Below are 26,535 nucleotides of genomic sequence, written 5' to 3' on the forward strand. Positions count from 1 at the left end.
TTTAAAAAAGTGAAAAATATGCAAAAAAAATTTATAAAAGTGAAAATAGTTAAGAAAAATATTCAATTGGGGTTCAAATAGAAGAAGTTTAATAAGATGTTGTAAATTAAATATAATGTATTGCTTTATTTTAAAATATAATGAAGGATCTACTCCATAAATATGTTATTACAAATTCGAAAATAGAATATACGTATTTTGGTATTGGTTGTAAGAGTGTTACATTTAATGATGTTGTTGGTGCTAATGAATATATGAATGTGGTAACTTTAACTTAAATATAAATTGTAATATGAGCCATTAAATAATCGATAAGAGCACAAAATTTTTTAGGGTAATTCAAAAATTTTAAAAAAAAAGTTAATGTAGAAAGGATTTCAATATGTTTAAGTTTTTTTCTTTTTGAGAATTTAGTTGACGGATATATGAATTTTGGAACCTAAGGTTTTTTTATAACATATAAACATGCCAATTAATATTAATTCATAAGACAACTGAATAAAAAATAACAATGATGGCTTAAAAAAAGAAATTAAATTATATGAATAAAAATTGTTTGGGGTTCGTATTAATATAAAGTTTATAATATGTTTACTAAAAACATATATTGTAAAACATGTCTAAATAAACTGTAGACTTCTATTTCTTGTCTCATGTCTTTCTAAAAATATATTAGTATCTATAAACGAAATTGCGAAATTATTTTGAATATATGAAAATAAAAACTTTAGTAATGTAGCTAGCCGTCGTTATTATTTGTTGTATGCAGTGTAAAGCCTCGAATTAATGCAATAGTCTGCAAATTAAATTAGCTAGTAAACCATACTTGATAAAAACATATGCGATAAGTCTAGTTATGGAGCTTGCAGCCACTACCATTCATTGCACGTTGGGTAAACCTGCATATTAATGCAGTAGTCTGTGAATCATGTTAGCTGGATAAACCATACTGGACAAACTTTGTGTGATAGGTTTGTCCGGTTTGTCCGATAAAGTGTTTGTAGTGCGAATCAAACTCATAATTATTGATCAAACGTTCACTTATTCAACCAACTCAAATATGATGATGATTGTAACATATTTGATAGTATAATAATTAGTCACATACTTACATATCTATTATATTTAATAATTTATATTTTTGTAAAAAAATATCCTCCGAGAGGAAACAAACTATTTACAAAATAAAGTCGAAACTACAATAGAGTTTGATAAATTTTCATTAACCTATCCTCTAATGATATTAATCGAGATACAATGAACTTGAAAAGCTTTCAACGTAATCCCTTTAATTCGGCCATCCATTTATTTGATGTATCGGCTTTCCTTGATAATTAACAAAACATTATTGTTTTACAACAATATAATATATATTAACTTCTTTGAAAAGAGGATCTCATCAAAATATAAAATTATTGTATTGATTTCATATTTTAACTTTCACGAATAATAGTTGTATCGGAATATATGTTTTGATTATATGTATCTTAATAAATTTATGTTTTCATATGGACGAGTGCATTCAATGGCGGAAAAATATGAGGTTCAAAATGAATTGTGGCAAGAAAACTTCGAATGTGGCAATTTGGTAACTGAAGTAAAACAAAAAATGTAAATGCAAAATGAAGGGGACGAAGGCTGCTAGATTCAAACGGATCAGGACCTTTTGACTTCGACGTTCTACAGTAAAATTTGTCAGAAAGGTATATTTTTTAATACAGTAAACAAAATAAAGCAATGCTTTCCCAACTAAAAAATCATAACCGTTGTTCTCTTTATCGCCCCATCAACAAAACAGAACATAACAACCACAAAGTCGTGCATCACATATCTTCTGCAAGAAATATAGGGTGCCACTGGATAACCCGAAAGAAGAATCAGACATACGCGCTTCATCATCTAAAGAGTTGGGCCAGATGACAAAAGCCTACAGTTAAACATGAAGGATTGCAACTTATAGGGGAGATGATCCATAAAAGACTACTTCGGCTGGGCAGGTCATGTAGACGTGGTTGTCATCTTATCGCCACTCGATATCCAATGGTCCTCCGAGAAAATCAACCCGACAACTCTGTTTAGTTGAAAACAAAAATGAGGAGCATGAGAAATAAACATGTTGCAAGTGGCAAGAACACTAAACGTCGTCCCCACCGAGAGTTCATTCTTAAAAGAACTGAAACTAAAAAAATACCTTGATCGCTTCTGTACTGAAAGTGACACGATGAGGATTTCCCATGCTAACACAAGTAACATTCAAGCTTACCCCATCTACATCCAATCTTTCTTTTACAACAGACTGATTTTCATTTGGAGGTAATTTGGTAGGAACCTCTTATGCCTTCAGAATTGGCTCCCCCATATCAACTCTGACATGAATTTTTTTAATAAATGCTGAATAAATTAGTTAAAGTAACGATACCAAAATAATCTATTCATTGATCAATTAAACCTTAAGGTTTTGCAAGTAAAAATTTAACTTTTCTATACTATTTATAGCCCACCAAAACTCAAATATCAGAATGTGAGGTATAAAATTCAAAAACGTACCTTTCCATCTTCTTGAATTTCAGGAACAATTAAACCAGCACCAGTATGCACAATGAAGCTACAAGACCAAACAATAAATTCATTTACATTTTCCTTCCAAATCCAAGCGCACAAGGTTTTGGTCAGAAAGTGGATAGAAACAATAAGGGTATGGCCTATGATAACTACTAAAATCACAAGTATGCAGAGGTTAGATATAACAGGTGATTACAATTCTTCTAGATTAAGTAGGAGGAGGAAGATATGGGTTATCTACATATATTGATCCACAAAAATTTCAATATACTGCTTGGAATATATGGATCCATTAAAAACAGCAATCTAATGATGAAGGTCAACTTAAAATTCACAGAAATCACATGACGCCAGCATAATTTGAGGCAATAAATTAGAAGGAAAGGAAGTTTATGGGAAAATGTAAATTTCTTTTGACCAAAAAAATAAAGGGTTTTCAAACCTCTGCTTCCCATTTAGATTTTCAAGCTCTGCTATAAATCTGGCAAAACATCGAACTCCATTACCACACATCTGACAATAATACAAAAGGTTGCCAAATAAGCATTTTCTTTAACAAAGGTAATTATGCCAAATTATAGGAAAAGATAAAACAAAATGAATCGCTAAACACGTAGTTCCCTTAATGAACCAATGGAATCAGATATCCATCATACTTGCTTCAAGAAAAGGAGCTAACCAGGAAAGTTGAACTAATGGACTCTTTTTTTATATTCCTCTGTCTTCGAGTGTTTAGCTAACAATAAAGTCCTCCATATGCCTTCCATTCTTAGTTGGAGAGTTTTGATGCCCCGAATTTTATAGAATATCTCATCTTTTTTTTATCATTATATCACTTCAAATGCACCTAGTATGGAAACACTTATATTGTTTCTAAAGCAGGTGTTAAGCAAAAGCACTTTTTTTAATGCCATTCGATCCAATACTTAGAGAAATAAATAATACCATCATGATTCTGTATACAATCAAAAGGAAGATGCTTGATTTGAACCTGAAGAGAAAAACCAAAGGAAGAATTCAATGTCATGAACAAAAATCAAAAAGAGCAAGGATCCTAATGTAAAGAAGAGACAATGATCGTCAATCAATGAATACATCAACCAACTAACGTGCTGAAAAAATAACAGCAACATTAAGCCAAGTGAAGTGAAAAGTACAGCATACCATCTATCTCTGTATATTAAGCTCGTTGTTTCAGTCATCTCCTCCTGCAGAGCATTCCTTATGTATTTGTCAAAGATATCCTGCTTTCTCTTTTCCAGCACCATCCTTCCAATTTCCTTCTCATCTGGGAGTGGCACATGCGCAACAAATTCATTTTTCTTCTCTTTCTCCTCTCTCTCCTTCTCTTTCATCCTCTCTTCCTCCACCACATCCTCTTCCTCAAATATTATGTTGGACACATTACCCATGTCTGTCACCTCTCCACTCTTTATCGCCCTTCTTTCTTCATCTTTTCCATCTCCATCCAATCCTCCCGAGCTGTAGCCCTCATTCTTTTCTCTGCTGGCCCTTCCAACTTCTCCAATATCCCATCCCTATAACCATAATAGCTTGCATCTATCCTTTTATAAATATCATACCTGAGGATAATGTGCATGAGCTACATTAGCTCAAGTCCCATATAGAAATACAATAAAATAGCAAGGCGATTTCAGTAAGATAATTACACAACTTAGAAAACCCATCATGACTTTCGTAGTCCAAAAAAAATTACATCACAAGTTTCAGTCGTCAAGGATATGAATTTACACGTTCACGTAAATCAACAATCGAACAAGACAACTATATAGAATCCAAGTTTCACATAAACCGGTTCCCATAATTTAACCATTCATCTAATTCAGAAACCTGTTATTTGTGCTGTGAAAAAATATACTAAAGAAGTTAACTTGAGACAACCATCTCAGAAAATCTAAACATTTTATGCACCTTATAATCAAACTGTGTACCCAATAAATTTTTTAATAACGTGGCCAGCTCGAAAAAAAATCTCTTGGTTTCTAAATGTGCAAAACAAACAAAACCATAATCAAAACAGGAACAGACTATATTACTATCATAAACTCCAAACTCGCCCCTAATCAACAAAATAAGAAAGAAAACACACACAGTGCCTCAATTCTTCACTCAATCAGCAAACTTGAACAATAAAAATTACCGTGTACGCCTTTTCCGCAACTCAGGCGGCTTCTCAAACAATTCCTTGACACCGGACAACTTCTTAGCCGCCCCAAAATACCTATATCCTGGCCCACGTCCACTTGGATTCGGAACGCCCACGATGGTTCCATCTAAACCTGTCATCTTCACTGAATACCTCGCATGAATCGCCCCCCAAAGCTCAACAATGCGCCTCTCCCAATGCGTTTTCTCTCTAATCAATTTATTGGCGGTGCTCTCCGAGGCTTTCGTTCTGGATTTCAGCGACCTTTCGCCCGATCTGTCGCATTATTTGCTGGCGCCACTTGTCGGGCTCCGCCAAATCTCGGCACTCGGGCGTGAGGTAGGGGCGGCGCTCTTTGGGCTTCTTCTTCTAATCCTCTTTCATGGAAATCAAGCGGGTCAGCATCGATTGAGATTTCGCCTCGTTACAAGCCATGGCGGAAAGATCGAATCATCAGTTAGTTCCCGTCCTCCGAGGTCGTGGGAGAAAAAGCTCTTCTGCTCATCCTCTTTCATGGAAATTAAGCGGTCCAGCATCTATTGAGCTTTCTCCTTGTGACGAGCCATGGCGGAACGATCGAATTGTCAGTGAGTTCTCGTTCCCTGATGTCGTGTGAGAAAAAACTCATGCCACGTGTACTTTTTTGACCTGCAACCGGAAGAAAACTGGCCAATCTAAACTTATTCACGCTTTAAGTACAGTAGATATATTCATACATTGATACATTTTTTTATTACTTTCACTTCTATGACTAGATTTATTTTACAAATTTCTTTTAATTTTATTAATACATTGATGTATTTTTAAATTTACATACATATATACAAACCCACATATATATCAATATAGATGTTTAAATTTTAAATAATTAAATTTGTTTACTAATATAAATGTTTTAAAAACTATTTTCAATTGAATATATTATTTATGTTAATTAAATATTATTTAAAAAATTAATAAATTTTTTTAATAATTCAATACAAAATCAAGAATTTTATATAATAAAAAAATTAGAAAAATCTTTCAAAAAAAATCTACATTAATTTGTTTGTAAAGCTATTAAATTCTATAAAAATCAACAAAAATATATTAAATCAACGAAAATCTTTCATTTTAAAAAATAAATCATCTACAGTTCATATCACTTCATTTGTGACTACTGATCATAATATATCAAGAATTGAAATTATGAGGAGGTTAAGGTGTTAAACTTTTGCTAATTTTTTTCTGTTTACTGGGATCGCAGCTAAGGATTTTGCTTCGTGTTCTGGTTACCATGATTTGCTAGATTGCGCAGCTTGGTTAACGAAATCTTGACCGCCACATGCTTCGCCACCTCCGCACGCGCCGCCGTCCCCGCTACGGAACTCACATTTGCGCTTTGATCGCGGCAGTGCTCCTCCTCCTATCCGTCTCCCTACTTCACAGCCGCCTGGCGTTTTTCAACTCACACTCCCCTAATCACCCACATCAGCTCCCCCTCGATTCCACTTTTTCTTACGACCCCCTCCTCAACGATCTTGATAACGACTCCCTTAGCTCATCCAATCCTAGCGATGACCGCATTGACGAGTTCGACGACGCCGCTTCTGAGAACACCGACGATATCCTCACCGAAGAAGAAGACGACGACTCCCTTCAGAATCAAAATCCCGCCATTTCCTCCCCCGACTACTTTTTTGATCCTGTCAATGGCGTTGTGCGGAGAGTTTACAATAGACGCTCAATTGATGACTGGGAAGATTATGTTCCCTTCAATTTGAAACTCGCATCAGATCTAGGATTTGAGAATGACAAATCTGATATCGCGTTTGGGTCGGATGATATCTTGGTGGACGAGAAATTGCGTAAGAAATTGAGTGAAGTGAGGAAATTTGAAGATGCCTTATTGTTGAAGGGGTCAGTATTGAGGGACGGATGGGGTGAATGGTTTGATAAGAAAGCAGACTTTTTACGGAGGGATCGAATGTTCAAATCCAATATTGAGGTATTGAATCCGTTGAACAATCCAATTTTGCAAGATCCGGATGGAGCGGGGGTAACTGGATTGACAAAAGGTGATAAAGTTGTACAAAAGGCTGTTTTCTACGAGTTCAAGAGAACCCCATTCTTGATCAAGAAGCCATTGACGATTTCTGGATCTGAACATGCAAATATCCGACGGAAGGGTGAAAATGTTGATATTCAAGCCAAGAGGACGGAGAGGAAGACTTTAAATAATGATTATATTAGTAAAAGGACGAGTGCCGTTGGTTTGGGTAAAGAGCTATATGCAGATGGAAAGAGATGGGGTTACTACCCAGGGTTGGATGGGAGTCTATCGTTTGGGAACTTTTTGGACGCATTCTTCCAAAGAGCAAAATGTAAGATGAGAGTCTTTATGGTGTGGAATTCACCACCATGGATGTTTGGTGTTCGACAGCGGAGGGCATTGGAGAGCATTCTCTATCATCACAGACATGCATGTGTAGTTGTGTTCTCTGAAACGATGGAACTCAATTTCTTCAGTGAATTTGTCGAACATGGGTAATCTCTTGTTAGTTTCAGGCATTGCCATTTATGATAAGATAATTAATTACCAGTATTTACTTCTTCCAATGGCAGGAAATTCTTGTATTGAGTGGTGCGTACATATGAAAGAAACTATGTTGTTTTTTTAACCCCAAAATGTCTGTTTTTCGCATCTCTGTTTCACCATCAGAGTCTTATATGGCATTATAGTTTGCATATTTGTTTCGGTCAAGTACAACTTCGCACTTTGGATTCTCTAAATATAAATTATAGGAACTGAGTGCCCGTGTTAAAGGTTGTTGCCTTGTCCAGTTATAAAATGGCTGTTGTGATGCCAAATCTCGATGAGCTGCTGAAAGATACACCAACTCACATATTTGCCTCTGTCTGGCAAGAATGGAAGAAGTCAAAGAATTACCCTACTCACTATAGCGAACTTATCAGACTCGCTGCTCTTTACAAGTAAGCAATATTATATATTTACAGACGTGTGAATTCAAACATAATATGTGTTCGGTTGTTTGTTCTCTGGTAATCTATCAGTCATGAGTGAGAAATAAGGCATGAAAGTTACATGGAAATACTTGGTGTTTTTCATTGCCAAAGACCAATTTGTAAATTTAGAAGAACAAATATTCATTGTCACAACTATTTATTTATCACTGGAGGGATTAGAAATTCTTGTGTGGCTTTTCCAGTGATCACAATTGGTCATTACTAATCCTTTTTTTGTGGTCTCTAGATATGGTGGATTTTATCTTGATTCTGACATCATCGTGTTGAAGACATTATCTGAACTCAATAACACTGTTGGACTGGAGAATGAGCCTGCTGAAAAAACTTTGAATGGCGCAGTGATGTCATTTAGAAAGAACAGGTGCTAACAAATTTTGCATCTTCTCTCGAGTTTTGTTAAATGTCAGTGGCACTCCTAAAGTAACTGAAATTCCTCCTTACATGTTGCATTTTACCTGTTGCATGGTACATTGTTCATATTGTTGGGCATTTTTGCTTCCTGTATTATCTTAATTTGCAATTCTGTTTTTTGTTATGCTGATTATGGTTGTTGACATAGTATACTGGGCAATATATAGAATGCAACATCTGAACTCAAGTTTTTATTCTCCATTTTATGAACACGAAGGGGTGAACTTTGCTAGAGGAATGTATAGTACAGGTCAATATTTAGCTATGCTGTCAGGTTTTTTTTATCGGTAAATAAAATTCATTGATCGAAGGTTTTAATTACAAATTCTCCAGGCATGCCTGGGCAAATCGAAGCAGAGTCAAACTAGAAAGCAGTAACAAACATAGCTACTCGGGCATACCCGAACCGAACAGAACCACACAACTCCAATTAATTTAAGAAACTGATGGAAGTCATCAGGTTGTACACATATCAGGAGATGAGGAGAATGCTTAAGAAAATTCCACTAGATGCATAACTGGGGCTTAAGAGCACAAATAATAAAATAGAAAACATACTGGGGTGATTAGGGGTTTTTTGGGGTCCTAGCTGATGAAATTGATGGATGAGATGTCCACGCCCTTAAATAAAACAGAGAACAGGGAATGGATCCTCATGCCTAATGGCATATAGCATGTGATATTTTGAAAAGGTTGAAGGCAAATCTGAAATATCGACAGTCAGGTTTGTTTATATATTGTTTGTATTTATGTGGATGCCAATCCAGTAAATGATCTATGTCCTTTCATGCAGTCCTTTTATCATGGAATGCTTGACAGAGTTTTATGCATCATATGATGATACCCTGTTACGATGGAATGGAGCTGATCTTCTAACCAGAGTAGCCAAGAACTTTTCGAGCAATAAAGATATTGTTGATACGAAGAAAGAGCTCCTATTGCGACCCTCTTTTATTTTCTTCCCAATTAGTGGAAGTACGATTTTGAGGTATGCTGCATGAAGCATTTCGTTAGTTTGTCCTAGTCCCCTTCTTTTGTAGTTTCTTGTTTTTCATAAAATAGAAGCACGTGTCTTATCTTTTACATCGATTTTTATAAAACCAAGCACGCACGGCATGCTTGTTTTTTTTTAAAAAAAAAAATGGAAAAGGAAATCAATGTAAAAGATAGGACACAGCTTTTAGAAATCTGAATTTATGTTGTTGAATAGATTCATCCTTATTTCTCAACATTTGTTGGCACGGCAGGTACTTCAGTGCACCAGCAACAAATGCCCAACAACTTGAACAAGATGCCCTCTTCAAGAAAATTCTAAATGAGTCAACGACTGTTCATTTCTGGAACAGTGTAACTTCTTCTTTGATCCCAGAGTCCGGGAGCCTAATATCTAGGCTTCTTAACAAATTCTGTATCATATGCTCCGATGTGTTATAATGTATAGTGCGCGCACGTGTAGAGCATAACATATATCTCGAAAATTTTGAGTTGGGCATATGTATTCAAGAATTTTATATACTCAATAGAAGTTGTCAAGATATATTCAACATTGACTTTTAAAAACTCTACAAAATTCTAAAAATATTCAAAATGTTAATGGACTTTTAGAGAGTGTTTGTCTAAACTTATATAAAATAGCTTATAAGTTCTTGCATCTTATAAGTTGTGTAAGAACTTATAAACTGTGAAGTCTTATTTTAAAAATAAGTTGTTAAAGTGTTTGGATAAACTTATTTTAAACTACTTAAATATATTAATGTGTTTTGTATTATAAAAATTTTTTATTGTCAAAATTACCAAAATTGATATAATATTATGAGTTAATATAAATAGTTATATATATATATATAAATAGTTTTATATTTAATATTTTAAAAAATAAATTTATTTTATATTTAGAAAAATTTATGTTCTTTTGAAAAAAAATATTTAATATATTTTTTAAAGTGTGTAAAAAATGTTGATTAAAAAAATCGTAAATAATTTAGTCAATAAAATATCAACACTTTTGTTTTTTATATCCTAACAAAAAGATGAACAAAACTTTATTTTAAATTTGATAAAAAAAAAACAAAGTAATAAAGTGATTATTTAAAAAATGAGGATAAAATAGAGATTTAAGAAATAATGATATTTTGAAAAAATGAAATATAAAAAAAATTAAGAAAAAAATGAGATATCCCAAGTTTTTAAAAACAGCGTATTTTGACATCTTATAAGTTATTTGAAATTTATTTACAAATCAGATTATGAGAATTTATAAGCTCTAAAATAACTTATAAGTTGTGTTTTAGAGCTTATAAGTCCCGCCAAATACCTTCTTGATAACTTCATTAAATTGATTAACATACAAATATTAAAGCTCAAAGTACAATTATAATTTTTCAAAAAATGTCTTTTGTCCTCAAAGATTTGAATGTATTTTTCTATCTTTCCCTCCTCACCTTTCTATCTCACTCTATGTAGTTTAAAAACAAAAATCTCATTATATAAACTAATTAATTATCTCTTTCCATTTTCATAGATTTTTCGATTTTTTTGCCCATATAATAGAAAGTAATAATAAATAAAATTTAAATTATTTATTAAAATTTTGAATTAAAATTAATTTTTTAATATGCTAAAAAATTGATTTTTATTTATTTTTAGTATTTTCAATAAGTTATGATATTTTTATTTTAAAATTATATTTACACAATAATAAATAATGTTTTGAATTATATATATACATAAATGAAAGTGTTATTTTTGTAAAATAATTATTAGTTCAAAAAATCAANTAAGATTACTATACTCAATAAAAATATTTCAAATCCACAAAATCTATCATTTTTTAAAGTAATTAAAGTCAGAGATTAAATGGTCCTGAATTTCGTTTTGCCCATTCCACCGTACCAGCCAGGCTGATACAAGGTTCTGCCAAGGTACAAATAGTCATTTTTATGGCGTCCTGCCTTGTCTGGCTTGGTCTGGGCAGCGGAATCCTACGCGACCACCAATCACTCAGAACACTTGCCAATGGCCTCTTTTATGTCTATGCTGCCAGACGCTTTTGCCACTTCCCCGGTCCAAACGTTAGCTGCTCTCAGTCTTCATCAACTTCGACAGTCAAAAGAGTCTGCTCCTGGGTTTGCCAATCATACTACACTCAACAGGCAAAAACATCCCTATTCAATTCGACACATTTCATGCTGAGTTTGCCTATAGACTCAGAATATTTGACCCGAGAACAGGCAATCACCGTGGTGGCCTCATTGGCTGACGAGGCAGGCTCCATGGTGGCATTGAGCTTCTTCTACTGGGCCATTGGGTTTACTAAATTTAGGCACTTTATGAGGTTTTACATTGTTTCAGTTACTTGCTTGATTAAAAATGGAAACTTTGAGAGAGCCCATGAAGTTTTGCGTTGTATGCTGAGGAATTTCGGTGAGGTAGGGATGTTGAAGGAAGCTGCTGACATGGTTCTTGAAATGCAGAGCCAGGGCCTGGTTTTGAGTGCCCACACATTGAATTGTGTCTTAAGCTTAGTAAACGAGATGGGTTGTGTTGAGATTGCTGAGAATGTGTTTGCTGAAATGTGCCAGAGGGGCGTGAGACCTGACCCCTGTAGTTTTAAGTCAATGATCGTGGCGTATTGTCGAAACAAGAGAGTTTCTGGTGTTGATAGATGGTTGAATGCAATGTTTAGTAGAGGATTTATTGTGGACAACGCCACTTGTAGTTTGATTATCAGCGTGTTTTGTGAAATGGGTTCCGTGAATAGAGCATCATGGGTCTTTAATAAGCTGGTTGAGATGGGGTTCAAACCAAATGTTATTAATTATACATGTTTAATTAATGGGTTGAGCAACAGGGGCAGCATAAAGCAAGCATTTGAATTACTGGAGGAGATGGTTGGGAGTGGCTTGAAGCCAAATGTATATACTCATACTACATTGATTTATGGTCTTTGTAAGAAAGGTTGGATTGATAAAGCATTTAGGCTTTTCTTGAAACTTGTTAGGAGCGATAATCACAAGCCAAATGTGCACACATACACAACCATGATCGCCGGATACTGTAAAGAGGAAAAGTTAAACCGTGCAGAGATGTTGCTAGTCAAAATGCAGGAACAGGGATTGGTGCCTAACTTGAAAACATATACTACCCTTATTGATGGTCATTCTAAGGAGGGAAATTTCTACCGAGCATATGAATTAATGGACAAAATGAGAGAAGAGGGTTTAACTCCCAATAGTATCACGTATAATGCTGTTATTCATGGCCTCTGTAAGAAAGGACAGGTTAAGGAGGCTTATCGGTTGCTCAAAAGAATCAATCAGATTGGATTCTCTGCTGATAAAATTACTTACACCATTCTTATGTCTGAGAGCTGCAAGGTAGATGATACTAGAAGAGCTTTGGCACTTGTAAATAAGATGATCAAATATGGTATTCCTCTTGATATGCATACTTACACAACTTTGATCTCAGCATTTTCTAGGCAAAGGAAAATAAGAGAATGTGAAAAAATATTTGATGATGCTATAAAAATGGGCCATGTCCCAACCACACAAACCTACACGTCTATGATTTGTGGGTATTGTCGAGATAATAACACTGACATGGCTAGAAAAATTTTCCATTGTATGTCGGACAACGGATGTGTACCTGATAGTTTTACTTATGGGGCATTAATAAGCAGCCTTTGCAAGGAATCCATGTTGGATGAGGCTAGAACACTTTTTGATGAAATGGTAGACAAAGGTCTATCTCCATGTGAAGTTACTCGGATAACAATAGCTTATGAGTTTTGCAAGAAAAATGAATTTTCAACCACAATGATCCTGCTAGGAAGATTAGACAAAAAGCCATGGGTACGCACCATTAGTACCTTGATCAGAAAGCTCTGCAGTGAAAGTAAAGCAGAGATGGCTGCACAGTTTTTTGATAAACTGTTGGATGTAAACCAAATTGTCGATCGTGTAACACTGGCAGCATTTATGAATGCATGTTATGACAGTAACAATTATGCACTCATTGCTGATATGTCCGAGAAGATAACAAAGGAGAAAAGGTTAAATCCTTTGTTTTTGTTTGAATGATGTTTTTACTGGCAAAAATTTTGGAAGACAAGTAATCTACTATAAGCATGAATGTATGTCTTTGCTCCAATTATTCATTATACTGTATGCCAACAATCACTTCCTTTCCTTTCTTGCTGGGCAAATTATGGTCCCTTTATATTGTGAAAATATAGCTACAGTCTATTTTTGGTAACCACAATGAAGGGCCTAATTTCTGATGTTTTATTTTTTGCAGGGTCTCTGTGGCGTAGGAAGGATGTGATTGGCGAATTTGGTTCAGGGCAGCATATGGGTGATTTAGCCATTTGAAATGCTTGTTGCAACGGACAACAGCAAACAGTGGGGTATATGCAGTCATCACAACAGGAACAACAGCAAGCAGAACTTATAGATGTCTTGCATGGTGGTGATTCATATATCGGATCTTGTTCCCAGGTGATAATCCTATTGTCTCTGTGCCTCATAGAGATAAGTTTCCCTGAGTTTGTTAAAACTATTCCTTGTATTAGTATTAAATTCATTCTATGGTAGTTTGATATCTTTTCTTGAGCTGCATGAAAATTCTTGAAAACAGACTTAATAATCTAACTCTTTTGCATTTTACATAGGAAGTTAGGAATTTTGAGTAATATCGTTAGAAGCCGGATAGAAAATAGGCAGGTTGGTGTCCTCACAAATCAACTTGTGGCATCTGGTGTTGTTCGCCGAAGTCAATAAATATTCCATCTTTACCAGGGGTAATTTAGATGTGCAAGATGCTACATCATTTATGTAGCATTATTTGCGCTCTCACACGATCTTTGCCGAGAGATGGGATAAATCCGGGTAAGTGGATTCATGTTTGTTTGATTATTATCCCTGAATCATGTACTAAAATAATTTTCTATTCTAACATATTCTTTAGGGCATTGAGTAGAGGTCGGAATTTGAAGTGTTTGTAAACTTGCTGTGGAGATCTGTGGGTGACGAGTTCGGTCCAAGTTAGAAACTATTTGTTTTGAAACTGATTGTGCAGTGATTACCTGATCCAGTTTTATGATTTTCTTGTTAATTTATATTTTGAAGGATTAAGTCTTCCTTTGCAAGGTAATGCCATGAGATTTTCTTCTGACATTGACCTCGGTTATTGGCTGGAAAACAAGATATAGTGAGATGCCTTTTGAAATAATCGATTGTCGACAATTTGATGATATTTTGAGGCAGTCAACTCGTGCGAAATATAATGTAAAATATTAGATTAGAGTTAGTCTTGTTTTGGCGACTCAGTGACTGACTGACTGAGTTTGGCCATTTCTGCCTATGTTTGTAATCACAACATTAGTTGTTTAACTCGTGAGGATGCAACACGTTGAAAAGTTTGAACCTTTTTATGTCGATTTTCAAGTGATCGGTATTGGAAAAAATTTAGAAAGTGAAGATGTTTTCGAGAACTTGTGTTGTGAGTTTGCATTTGAAACTTTAAATGTTGAAGTTGAGTTTGAGCTAAATTTTTTTGTTTAAGAAGTCATTAAGTTACTCACCAAACTAAAATATGAGCATTTTCTAATATTATATTGTAGCTTCTCTTGATGAATCCAGATAGTGCGTGCGTTAGAATTGTGAGGTGATAAGCAATTCACAGATTTCCCATGTAGCTCTTTCTTCGGAAGAAAACAGAGTCAAAAACAGAATAGGTAAAAATCGTTTATCCTTCAATGTGAACTTTTTGAAAACAGGTTCATTTAGAAAGAGAGAACACTATACTACCCAAAATTTATTGATCAAAAAATATATTATTTTAGTATAACATTTTCTAAAGATGCCAGAAAGTAAAGAAATAATTATATAATCAAAGTAAACATGACAAATGTTCTTTAAAATAAACATGACAAATTATTCTATTGGATTCTTTTTAGCGTATATCGAAATTGGTAGAGATTTGGATAAATTGAGTACCATTGGGTAAAAACAAACTAAAAAGATGTTTTTTCAATGATAATTTCTTTCCTAGATATACAAAATTTGAAGTGGATATCTTTATTATTTTTAAAATTTTTTTTTACAATTATTAGTTTATTCGATATTTTTCGATACTTATTACATAAATTTTCATATTTTGAGTTTATACAATAGTCTATAAATCAGACTAATCGATTAAACTACACTCGATACGTTCGTTCAGAGGTTCACAGAAAATTGGCGGTGGCAGCAGTATAGGTGGGGTGCAGGCGGATACACACCATGCCGCAGCAGTTTCTCGTGTCACTTATGCCGCCGACTTGTGCTATCACTACTGCTACCGCTCTTTCAAAACAGGTAATCTTTTCTCTATCTTCTTCATCGAGCTGATTGATGTTACTGCGTCAGCATTGGTTTCCTGTCTTGAATTTCTGAAATTTCAACCAAAGAGAAACAAGATTGTTGGAGCACCAGATCATGATCACTCTATTCACAAGCATCCTCAAGTGAAGTTGTTCAAATACTTGGCTCCGCCGCTAATCGCTACCGTCTTCGCCTTATCCCCTTTCTCAATGTCCGACATTTCAGCCCCACCCCATGGTAAACCAGTAAATTACGTTCTTTTTCTTCAACATACTTGCTCTTCATACTAAAATTCTTGGAGGCCAGGACCTGCATTGTGCTGTCATTATAATTTCAATGGTCGAGCTAGTTTAGCTACAATTAAAAGCTTTTTCCCAATTTGTACTTTTTTTTAAAATCTTTTTTACCATTGTTTTTTTTAATCGCTTGTGTATTGTATGTATCTAGCAACTGAATTGAACCACCCCACCCTTGTTCTGTTCACTGAATAGGTTTTATGCCTCCTTAGCATAAAATTATCTACAACATATTTATCTAAGAGCTATGAAGCAGAAATTCAGTTGATGTTATTGGAAATTTTTGCGTATAATGTCCTACAAAATTTGTTTCTAGGACTGGGTCTGGATTGGAAGATTATCGAGAACTGTCAAGTTCTGTAGTTCATAGTTATGCTTGCACTTTCAACTTATGTTTTCTCTTTAATGCAGTGGCACTTGGGCAAACTTTGGATGCTCAGAAATCTCGTACCTTGTTCCGCCGAGCTTGCATAGGATGCCATGACGGTGGAGGAAACATTATCCAGCCCGTGAGTTTATCTTCTGACAACACTCTAAATCTCAGCAGAATAAGACTAAGTTAACTCTAGTCATCTTTCCAGGGTGCAACACTCTTCTTGAAAGACCTACAAAGGTAATACAGGATTCAACAAGCCCTCGCATTTCATTGTTATTATTTCTCGCCGTTGATAAAGGTTCATACATTGACTGATATAGTTTAATCTTCATTCATTTTTGCTGTCATCTGACTTCTGTAAATCCGGGCCTCTGCTTTGTTATTTAAAATTTTTGTATAATATCAATGCTCACACTTGTTAAGTAATCCTTCTGTATCAAAACAAGAAAAAATTGGTAAAGTGTTTGGTGGAGTGCAGAAACGGAGTTGATACAGAAGACGAAATATATCGCGTAACATACTTCGGAAAGGGAAGAATGCCAGTAAGTTTCACAGTGAAAAAGATATATTAGTAGATGCTTCGTAGAATGGAGGATTGAACTTCATGTCCTCTTCATCATGTAGGGCTTTGGTGAGAACTGCACACCCCGGGGTCAGTGCACATTTGGACCACGTCTACAAGAAGATGAGATCAAACTGTTGGCTGAATTTGTGAAATCGCAGGCTGATCAAAACTGGCCTACCATTGAAAATAATGGAGATTAGTTCTTCTATGGAAGTGGGATTGGTTTGAGTAGCATCATGCAAACTCATTTTACATGATAATTGCATACTTCACTCTTTTTTTCCCTCAAGGATTACATTTTTATTTTAGCGGGACGTTTGATTTGGCTATCCTCTTTATCTTCATGTGATCGACGGTAAGACTTTGGATCTTTGTTTGTTTTTGCGACGGGCTGCTACCCTTTGGAGTAAATAGCACTAGTAAGCCTTGAGCACGTAGCAAGCTTTGTGCGACATGCTCGACAATGAAAATAGTTAGATTATTAATAAATGAAGTCAGTTGGAAAATTGATTAGGCCAGAAAGGGTCATATGATGGGATGATCTTCTCTGAGGGTGACCTGTTTTTCTTGATGGATCATCCCGGCTTACTTTCTCTGTGATGTTCAAGGTAATTTATAAACACGATAGATAAGTATTACAACAGATTAGTTCTACTACATATGTATTTACAAATTTATTAATATATCAGCAAATTAAATTTAATATATTTATTTTAAAATGAAGTCAATTAACTCGATTTAAATTGACAGACACACTCCTTACTTCAGAAATAATATAAATAAATAAATTATTATTATTTATCACAAATGCTTTCCTTTATAGAGGCGAATTGAATCTTTTCACTTCAAAGTCCCTGACCACCGAAATATTAAGAGCATTCTTAACTCATTGATAACCTTCGGAGAAGAACTAGAACGTACGGTTAAATCAGACTTGTCAAAATTGATCAATTGTCCAGACACAAATTCGTATAGTCGAGGACACCTCTTAACCTGAATACAGTCATGTGTTGTCGGCCCAGAAGAAGATTAGGTTGTCATCTGCAAAGAAAATATGGGAGATAACCGGACTGGAATTAACAATTCTAATCCCATGAATTAATCTTCGTCTTTGATAATTATTTTCAATGTTTTATATTGATTTTCGTCCCACAATTGATTTCTGAAAAAAGCAGAAATAGTATTTTGTGTACCACAACATATTTTTTTTTACTATACTACCATAAATCTAAGTTTGAGACTCAAGTTTAGGTTCGAGCAACTTAGCTTTAACCCAAATTTCAAAATTATTAAATTAATTTTGAGTAGGTCTTTTGTGAGACGGTCTCATGAATTTTTATCGAGTTAACTATCTCCATGTTCACAATAAAAAATAATATTATTAACATAAAAAGTAATAATTTTTCAGACCATGTAAATAAGAAATTATCGTTAATTTTTATTTTTAATTACAAAAGTCAAAAGACAAACCCGATCCAGCAACCGTAGCTGAACAGACGGACACAGAATCTGGCGGTAGAAATGGCAAGATACCTTTCAGTCTCTTCTTCATTCTCGCTCATTTCTCACAAACCCACGTTGAGGAGATTCAGAGCTATTTCACAGCCTCGAAGGGTGTTCTGCGCAAAGGCTGTTTCATCGGAGGTTCCCAGTCAAAAACATTTCCGTAAAGTGGGTGCAGAATCAACGGCCGCCGTTCCTTTTGATCAGCTTCTTCATGTTGTTCAAACTGCCGCTGAGACTGGTGCCCAGGTTTGCTAGCTTTCTCCCTTCTTGTGCAATGAATGGTGATTGTATTTGTAGTATTCATGTATTTTGCTTTAGGAAAAAATACGAAGCCAGTAATATTAAATGCTTTTCAAATATGACGTCTATTTTAGAAAGCAATTCAAATTAATATGTGAAAGAAACTATTAAATCATACGTGATGATATTTACATTTGTTTGAATGTGTTCTATTACTCTTTGAATGCCATAACGTTCGTTTTGTCGCAGGTCGTAATGGATGCTGTGAATAAGCCTCGAAATATCACCTACAAGGGACTCACTGATCTGGTGACCGAGTAAGCCCTACCCTGTTGACTCGATAAAGATGTCTTAATTAATCCTCATGCTTTTGTTATCTGACAGTTTTGGGATCATGAGGTGGAGAGATATTTTGTGCCTGTTTTATTTATAAATTAATAACTCCTGAATGACTGGTGGAAAAGAAAGTAGGTTGAAGTGAATATTCTTACCGGCTATTTGAGATGGCTTGGTAATTGTGTTGTCCTTCAATTCGTGTCTTTTTTGTTTGGGATTTGTTCCTAGATTTGTTTCAGTAAAACATTATCTTGACTTTGCCCAATGATATCTTCTCATTCATACTTTTATCATTTTCTTCCCCTTTTCAGTTGTAAAGTATCTAACTGTTGTGAAACTAGATATCGACTGCTTAATATTTAAAGGTTAACAGTTTACCTGTGCTTGCTCTCATAATATTAGTTCACTCCAATGCTTCTTTTTTGTTGTTGTTATTATTGTTTAAATACTCTGCAGTACCGATAAAACGAGTGAGGCTGCTATTCTAGATGTGGTGCGAAAAAACTTCCAAGATCACTTAATTCTCGGGGAAGAGGGAGGTCTCATTGGGGATTCATCTTCTGATTATCTTTGGTGCATTGATCCCTTAGGTATGGGTGGTTTAACCATTAATCTTGTCTGGAACAACTCTCTCTCCTGTGTTTACCAAGTTCTGCGGTTCTAGAGGAACTTGAATTTATTTCCATGTTTAGCTCTTCAAAACTATTAAAGTCGTGATATTGATACTGCAAATTTTGGAGACTTTCAGAAATTAATCAGTGTTTCTTGAGTATCCAGTGTTTTTAAAATTAAGCTGCCGAGCATAGTGAATTGCTTGATGACTAAAACTCAACAAAAAATTTCCAACAGTTGCACTTGGGGGGTACTTATTTGCCATCCAGAAGCATCAACCATGTATCTGATGTTGTGAGCAAACTTATTGAACGAGGAAAATTAGGTTGAAATATGATGGTGGTGTTGTGATTGTGTTTGACCTAGAAGTGCTAGTGGCTGTGATGTTTTTTCATGAAGGCCGATGAGAATTGCATTTAGACACTTAGGTACTAGTCATTTGTTCGCTGTTTTTGTTGAGATGTATGCCCGTGGTTATTGTGGTCTTCTGTTTGCTAACTTACTTTTAACAGTGAAAAATATTAGTGACCTCTTCTTCTTTCTTGTGTAGATGGGACCACAAATTTTGCTCATGGCTATCCTAGCTTTGCCGTCTCTGTGGGTGTCTTGTTCAAAGGAAGACCCGCTGCCGCTACAGTGGTATCTGATGCTCATGGTTAAATTTTTTTTTTTTTTCAAATTACATAGATTTTAATGAGAAGACAGATGTCATGGGTTGTAAAACAATTAGCTACTGAGAGCGTCATGCTCATAAAGACTTTCACCTGATCCATAGACACATTTGTGTGTACCATGAGTTACAACAAGAAATTGATGTGTCGTCTCATTTTTTGTAATTAAGAGATTGTTACTTGAAAGTAAACATCACAGATATTTTTGCATTAAAATATGATGAATTATCAAACTTTGGTGAAAACTTATCCTTATTGTATTGAATGGTAAAGAAAAATGGAAGAAATCAGAAAGGACAGGGGAGCATAATTGAAAGCACTGGTTATATAGTTGAATTTACTGACATAGCAGGTGTAGGGGTGTAAAATAACATTATGTCCTAAGTCATGTCATGTCGTCGCACAACAGAATTGGAACGGAACTTGGACCTAAGAATTTGTGTTCCTCTGCATGATGTGTTGGCGCCCGAGTTTATAGCTAGCTGTTCTATTTAAGCAATTCTGTATATTGTCGTATAGCAGCTAGCACTAAGTTCCTACCACTGTAAAATACAGTTCGGAGTTTAAAGTTAACAAACCGAATGATGGAAACAATAACATGTAGACACTATATCCCTTGTCTTGCACGAGTATAAAGAATTTTCCTTAAACAACAACCGATATTGTTGCTTAAAAATTCTATGGTGCTTAGTAATTTGATAATGTAAGTTGTAACTTTTTTGTATCTGCATTCCTGACTCGATTTGAGTGTTTTTAGGTCATGAGTAACAAGGTCGTGTCTTTTCCATGACCATAATGTTGTCAGTGTTGTACTTTTAGGTAGAGTTTGTCGGTGGACCTAAATGTTGGAATACTCGGACTTTTTCTGCTGCTGCAGGTAAGTCTTAGATTCTTAAATATTTTATTACACACAAGAACTTATGACATACATTCATATAATATCAGTCATGAAATTCCAGGTAAAGGTGCATTCTGCAACGGCGACAAGATTTACGCAAGTCAAACGGATAAGGTGAGTCATCACACGGTAGGAACACATGTCTTAATTCACTGAATATTTTTCCTCTTTTGGGTAAGGGAACACAATTTTGCTAGTGAGTGCTGATGTTTGATTTGTTTAGAGCTAACACTCATGGCAAGTTGAATGTTGTGCCACTCAATATTCAATGAATAAGGAATGATTCAAATGAGAGCTTACCGGTGGATATGAGCTATTTATTATTATTAATTTTTCGACAGCATGTCAATTATGTAATACAGTTATGATGGTTTCCCCATCCTGGCAGCTATCCGAGGTGCATACCAAAAGTTGTTATTGGGAGACAATTTTGAATTGCTTTATAGGCCACATGACCTTCTTAAACATTTTTTCATCTTTGGTTGGGTGAAATGGATTTTCTTTTCATTCTCTGAATATCCTTTAACTTATACAAGGTCGAACAAGCGCTTCTTGTTACTGGGTTCGGATATGAACACGACGATGCCTGGGCAACCAATATAGAGTTATTCAAGGAATTCACCGATATTAGTCGGGTAAAACCATTCCTTTTTTGCCTTTGTACTTCCTTTAGTTTTTCATGGAATATAAACCGTTAGGTTTTGTGTTATAATTTGTCAAAACTTTTATCCAATAGAGATTTCTTTGGCGAAGCTCCTGAATTACCTTACCATTTCATTTTTTGTTCGATACGTAGGGTGTGAGAAGGCTTGGCGCAGCATCAGTTGACATGTGTCATGTAGCTCTGGGGATTGTGGAAGCCTATTGGGAGTATCGGCTTAAACCATGGGATATGGCTGCTGGTGTTCTGGTAATATTTCACTCATTCGAACATATTCAATTCCATATGTTTTTCACTTAGGTAATCATTTAATGTGCATCTGTTTGGTGTCTTTGGCTCATGGTTTGGGGTGTGAGTATGTTGAGACATGTTTATAGGAGGGGCCTTTTGTATGAGCAGCATTCCTCTCCTTGCTCAACAGAAATGGTGTTCTTGTGTGGGAGAATTAAGTAAAAGTATATCTTTGTCTTTTTTTTGTGATGTATTTAATAGAAGCAATTGATAAACCCTTGTATGATCAATGATACACAGCTGCTTTGGATATCCTTTTACATTCTTATTTTCTTACATTCCGTTCACAAGATATTTCAGTTACTGTGATTTTTTTTTTTAAATCTATTTGATGCATTTTTGAGCAGATAGTTGAAGAGGCTGGGGGGACAGTTTCTTGCATGGATGGGTGCAATTTTTCCGTTTTTGATAGATCTGTCTTGGTATCCAATGGAATCCTTCATGCTAAGGTCGCATCATTGTTCTAACTTCTATGTGATTTTGTTCACCCTTGTAAAATGAACAAAGGGATATAACATGTGTTTTTGACATTCCATCAACTTGAAATGGAATGCAGCTTCTTGAGAGAATTGGTCCAGCAACTGAGAAATTGAAGATCAAAGGCATTGATTTTTCACTCTGGTACAAGCCTGAAAATTACTGCGCACAACTCTGAGAGCTACATTCTCTCTACATGTCTCAACAAGAGAGATACACTTCAGGTCAACATCACTATTATTTATTCTGTTGGTTTGTTGCTATTTAATTTTTATTTTGCTAGTAGAAACATCAGCCATTGACTACTTTATCCTACTTACTCAGATGTACTATGACTAACTGACGCAGAGATGAACTCTCTTTGTTAACATTATGAACACTTGCATTTTGAGGTTGTATTATTAATGTCCTATTTTAGTGTTCCTACTGTCATGATTATCTTTTATATTGACAATAGTTATAAATGGAAATATACGGTTGGAGCAATCACTTTGGGCGCCATCTATGCATAGTTGGTATTAAATTCCAACACTTGATAAGGTTGGTTGCTGCACTTTTAACTCTCCTGTTCCAATAAATGAACACCTACAGTAAAACTTGGTGAAGAAGTTCTCTTCAATACAGACGAAAGGGGATCAAATTCATTGGATTTTAAGAGGCGTCAAACTAATAACTTCAATTTTCCATAGGTTTGGTTCCCTGTTTCCCTTTTACTTTTGGAGGATGGAACAGGTGGAGTAGGATTCAGTAGAACGCATATAAGTTATTTTTGGTACTGTTACTTCATGTATGAAAGTATGGAACATGTGTTATTTAAAAGTTATTTAAAAGTACTGATGTTCCTGAATTCATGTCTTTGGCTGGATGCTAACTCCTTTTATTAATAGCCCTCTCTTCCATTGTTCTCCTTCGTATTCATATAGAGAAAATTCCATTTCCCTCACCTACTCGGCAGAGGCTTTAATTTCTCCTGCTGGGATTTGTATCCATCTTCCTCTTGGCTTTTCCATCAGTTTTTCTGTGTGTTCTTGTGTGCTTCCATCTGGTAAAGTGAGTCTAAGATTCACAGGAACTTCCCATCCATAAACAGGTTCATTAACTTCACAATGAAAATAATTTCGTATGTAATTCCGGGTGAAAGGCTAGCAATCTGAAATCTTCCATGTACCTCTAGGCTCTAGCCAGCAGACATTAAGCAGTTCGGCAGCCGCAAAAGTCACATTACTGTAAAAATATAAGTAGTATTAGACGTCTGATTTTATATTTTGCACCCATCCTCGTGTAGTAACGACTTAAAGTATAACCTTTACAAACTGTTAAAGTAGATATGAACACATGGTGTTCTGAATAATACAAGTGATTTTGCCTTTTAGATATCCTAGTCGAATGTCTGTTATGCACTTCCGAACAGGGGTGATTACCCATATTGCTGCTATTCTGAGATGGCAATGGCTAAGTATTTTGATATTCGTCAAATATTTGATATATAGACGGCCATTTTTCTTTTGCAGAAGTTTCATTCATCATTCTTTCCTGAAGAAAACGACTTTCATGAGGTTGTTCGCTAGTCAACCCACTAATGTTGTGATTACCTTGACTCTTGGACCAAGGGCCAGTTCCAGAAGCGACTATCTTCTGCCCACGTTATTGAGAGATCTTGAGCAAACAACATGAAGCAGTTGTTGTTAGTCTCCTGGTCGACCTAGTATTTCTGCAAACAACAGAAATGCTGTGTAAGAACTAGAAAAAGGCTACTCACTGTTCTTACTGCTACAAATATTTTCCATTGCCGACATTCATGGTTGGTTACTTAATGTTGTAATAAAAAATGCATGCTGTTTTATTTGCATGGTGCAGGCACTTCTACTCGTCAGTCCTGCTCATAATCTTGATACGGTGTCGTGACAATGATACTAAAATTAGACTATATTTTCATATTTCTTTCTTTTGAATTTTTTTCCTGGTTTAATGGGCATGTATGCATGCTCGTTTGTCATTTATTTCACGGTAATTTCAATCCCCTCCTCTCTCACACTCACAACATTCGTTGGATGCTGGCATATTGATATTGGACATATGCACTGGCTTTATTCAAGCTGGTTTCTGCGAGCTTTATCATATGCCAAGCGACTCATTTTGACGATATCTTCATCTTTTTATGCCCCCATTCTCTCTTTGCTCAATTCCATTCCCCCTATCTATCTATAGCCACCACCTTTATTCCTTTCCCTCTCTTAGCAAAAAAAAAAAAAAAAAAAAAAAAAAAAAAAGGACACGGATTTATTTTGACTTGAAAAATTAGCTGGTTACGCAACGGTCCTTTACAGACTACGGGCCACTTGATTCTTAAAAAATCATGTGATTCACGTAATTTGTTCCGGTCGTAAAAGATTAGTGTATCGAATATGTTTTTTGTATTAAAAATCTACAGATTATGATAAGATTAAAAACTTTTAAGAATGGCTTTTTTTATAATAATTTTTATTTTATGAATGGTATGATTACCTAAACGTTCAAAGTATATATAAATATTAAAAAAAAATTATTAGGACATGTGAGTTATAGATTAGACACAAAATTACTAGAATAGGTTCTTATGATATTTTTAAATAAAAATATATATCATAATATCAAAATTAAACCCTACCCCTTAATAAATATCGTATAGCATAAATGTACCATGCAAGGATGATAGGTGATATGTTAACGTATATATAAGAGAATGATGTATGTTATAGAAAATGTTGTATATGTGGTACCAAACTGTACCTGAGGTGGTCTCAAAATTTTACGAGTGTGAAATATATTTAATGGTCCGTGCGTATTGTTTCTAAGCAGGGTGACGAATGAGATACGAGACAAAAGTAAATTTTTACTTGAAAAATACCGTTTATTTGACCAATAATATATTATTTATTTATTACATTCAGATTACAAAGCACAACCCTCGACAAACTTCAAATATCACAAACAATGAAAACTATTCCGGTTTCACATTAACGAGTTCTTAACTATAACACCATGTCTCCATCGGCCGCAATAATACAAATCAAAATAATTTATTATACAAAGACATCAAAATTCAAACATTACGTATACGTATATATAAATGTATAGTTTGTGCTGTTGATTATATTTCTGTGACATAATTAAGCATTGTGAATCCTGAGGCCACCCTTCCACTTTCCACTCCATACTTCATACAAATCAAAGTAAAGTTTTGTATCATCAGTAGAAGATTGATCTGTCTTGTTTTGAGAACGCATCAATCTCCCAGAAATCTTAAACTTCCCGGACTTTCCGGGGTCGACTTGAAATTTCTTCCACGCCAATTTACCTTCTCTCTTAACCATAATGTATATAGGAGAGGCACCCCAACCAAAAGCATCCGGTGCTAAGGATACTTGGAACCCCGCTTCGTAATCCCTATTCGGATTTGTTTAGTTCACACAACTCATGACCTCCAGCCGACTCTCTTGATATGACTCTACGGGTGCCGCCATGTCCCTGCAGTCACAATGCTGAGTATTATTTGAAGAGTACGCGCGTATTAAGCAGTCTCTCACGTACTCGTAGGCCTTGGGAGCTGCAGGTATATTAATTCCAGTATCGGTTATCTCTACCCCAAACAACACTAAGATCTTGGGGTTGAACGATCATCGGCCCCGCAGGAGTCTGCATGCACGTTAAGCTAAGTAAGTCATCAAGATTGATGCACTCTTATCAGAAATATATGTATTTGATTATTAAGTTAGTTTTGCAAGAAATTAGAAGAGGATGAGTGGACGTGCATGCGCGTACCTTTTTGTATATTAACTGAGTACTTCCTGTGTGGTGCGGATTAGAATTATTGGAGGTCATTTCAAAGTTGATGGAATGTATGTATCGTCAAGCTAGAAAATTCAACCTTAATAATATATAGTAAGTACGAAGAAGATGTCTATTGTTCCGTCGCTCCGCGATATATATAATGAAGAAGATTGAAGGAATATGGTTTCTGTCTTCATTGGGAAAAAGGAAAGACGAAAGAACGAAGGAAATGACTTTGGAATATGAAAAAGAAAGGCTGCAGCAT

The 26,535-nt window shown here is 35.1% G+C and overlaps 4 protein-coding genes and 2 pseudogenes across 6 annotated transcripts; 4 read left to right on the forward strand and 2 right to left on the reverse strand.

Moving 5' to 3' along the window:
• Positions 1–1,646: 1,646 nt before the first annotated feature.
• Positions 1,647–5,275, reverse strand: LOC140981409 (uncharacterized; annotated as a pseudogene).
• Positions 5,276–5,926: 651 nt separating this feature from the next.
• LOC140981050 (uncharacterized protein At4g19900-like) lies at positions 5,927–9,681 on the forward strand. The gene is made up of 5 exons (XM_073447272.1): positions 5,927–7,255; positions 7,553–7,702; positions 7,983–8,117; positions 8,961–9,155; positions 9,415–9,681. Exons 1-5 carry the CDS (start codon positions 6,054–6,056, stop codon positions 9,599–9,601), a joined length of 1,869 nt encoding a protein of 622 aa, XP_073303373.1. The 5' UTR covers positions 5,927–6,053; the 3' UTR covers positions 9,602–9,681.
• A 1,354-nt stretch (positions 9,682–11,035) lies between these two features.
• LOC140981115 (uncharacterized) lies at positions 11,036–14,468 on the forward strand. 2 transcript variants are annotated; one of them, XM_073447383.1, is made up of 4 exons: positions 11,036–13,220; positions 13,466–13,665; positions 13,839–14,055; positions 14,135–14,468. In XM_073447383.1, the coding sequence occupies exons 1-2, from the start codon at positions 11,107–11,109 to the stop codon at positions 13,479–13,481; spliced, it is 2,130 nt and encodes a 709-aa protein (XP_073303484.1). In that variant the 5' UTR covers positions 11,036–11,106; the 3' UTR covers positions 13,482–13,665; positions 13,839–14,055; positions 14,135–14,468. The 2 variants fall into 2 exon arrangements, with proteins under 2 accessions (XP_073303484.1, XP_073303483.1); XM_073447382.1 differs by having other exon boundaries at positions 13,466–14,055.
• An 814-nt stretch (positions 14,469–15,282) lies between these two features.
• LOC140980156 (cytochrome c6, chloroplastic) lies at positions 15,283–17,150 on the forward strand. Of its 2 annotated transcripts, none has more exons than XM_073445855.1 (6): positions 15,283–15,525; positions 15,627–15,768; positions 16,239–16,336; positions 16,409–16,440; positions 16,682–16,745; positions 16,828–17,150. In XM_073445855.1, the coding sequence occupies exons 1-6, from the start codon at positions 15,451–15,453 to the stop codon at positions 16,966–16,968; spliced, it is 552 nt and encodes a 183-aa protein (XP_073301956.1). In that variant the 5' UTR covers positions 15,283–15,450; the 3' UTR covers positions 16,969–17,150. The 2 variants fall into 2 exon arrangements, with proteins under 2 accessions (XP_073301956.1, XP_073301955.1); XM_073445854.1 differs by having other exon boundaries at positions 15,293–15,525; positions 15,618–15,768.
• Positions 17,151–18,216: 1,066 nt separating this feature from the next.
• LOC140980992 (phosphatase IMPL1, chloroplastic) lies at positions 18,217–24,397 on the forward strand. The gene is made up of 11 exons (XM_073447168.1): positions 18,217–18,520; positions 18,764–18,831; positions 19,307–19,440; positions 20,013–20,101; positions 20,953–21,010; positions 21,093–21,145; positions 21,568–21,666; positions 21,828–21,941; positions 22,331–22,432; positions 22,540–22,684; positions 23,972–24,397. The coding sequence occupies exons 1-10, from the start codon at positions 18,290–18,292 to the stop codon at positions 22,636–22,638; spliced, it is 1,047 nt and encodes a 348-aa protein (XP_073303269.1). The 5' UTR covers positions 18,217–18,289; the 3' UTR covers positions 22,639–22,684; positions 23,972–24,397.
• On the reverse strand, positions 23,242–24,260 carry LOC140980763 (protein PHLOEM PROTEIN 2-LIKE A1-like; annotated as a pseudogene).
• Positions 24,398–26,535: the final 2,138 nt, after the last annotated feature.

This window comes from Primulina huaijiensis, chromosome 7 (genome assembly GCF_012295235.1).
Source record: "Primulina huaijiensis isolate GDHJ02 chromosome 7, ASM1229523v2, whole genome shotgun sequence".
Classification (NCBI taxonomy): Eukaryota; Viridiplantae; Streptophyta; class Magnoliopsida; order Lamiales; family Gesneriaceae; genus Primulina; species Primulina huaijiensis.

Excerpts from the sequence above, each read along its gene's own strand:
- LOC140981050 (XM_073447272.1), top strand. The coding sequence starts at position 6,054 with ATGCTTCGCCACCTCCGCACGCGCCGCCGTCCCCGCTACGGAACTCAC. Across the intron at positions 8,118-8,960 it reads ATGTCATTTAGAAAGAACAG|TCCTTTTATCATGGAATGCT; the intron begins GTGCTAACAAAT and ends CCTTTCATGCAG. Across the intron at positions 9,156-9,414 it reads AGTGGAAGTACGATTTTGAG|GTACTTCAGTGCACCAGCAA; the intron begins GTATGCTGCATG and ends TTGGCACGGCAG.
- LOC140981115 (XM_073447382.1), top strand. The coding sequence starts at position 11,107 with ATGGCGTCCTGCCTTGTCTGGCTTGGTCTGGGCAGCGGAATCCTACGC.
- LOC140980156 (XM_073445854.1), top strand. The coding sequence starts at position 15,451 with ATGCCGCAGCAGTTTCTCGTGTCACTTATGCCGCCGACTTGTGCTATC. Across the intron at positions 16,441-16,681 it reads TTCTTGAAAGACCTACAAAG|AAACGGAGTTGATACAGAAG; the intron begins GTAATACAGGAT and ends GGTGGAGTGCAG. Across the intron at positions 16,746-16,827 it reads TCGGAAAGGGAAGAATGCCA|GGCTTTGGTGAGAACTGCAC; the intron begins GTAAGTTTCACA and ends TTCATCATGTAG.
- LOC140980992 (XM_073447168.1), top strand. The coding sequence starts at position 18,290 with ATGGCAAGATACCTTTCAGTCTCTTCTTCATTCTCGCTCATTTCTCAC. Across the intron at positions 19,441-20,012 it reads TTGGTGCATTGATCCCTTAG|ATGGGACCACAAATTTTGCT; the intron begins GTATGGGTGGTT and ends TTTCTTGTGTAG. Across the intron at positions 22,433-22,539 it reads ATGGAATCCTTCATGCTAAG|CTTCTTGAGAGAATTGGTCC; the intron begins GTCGCATCATTG and ends AATGGAATGCAG.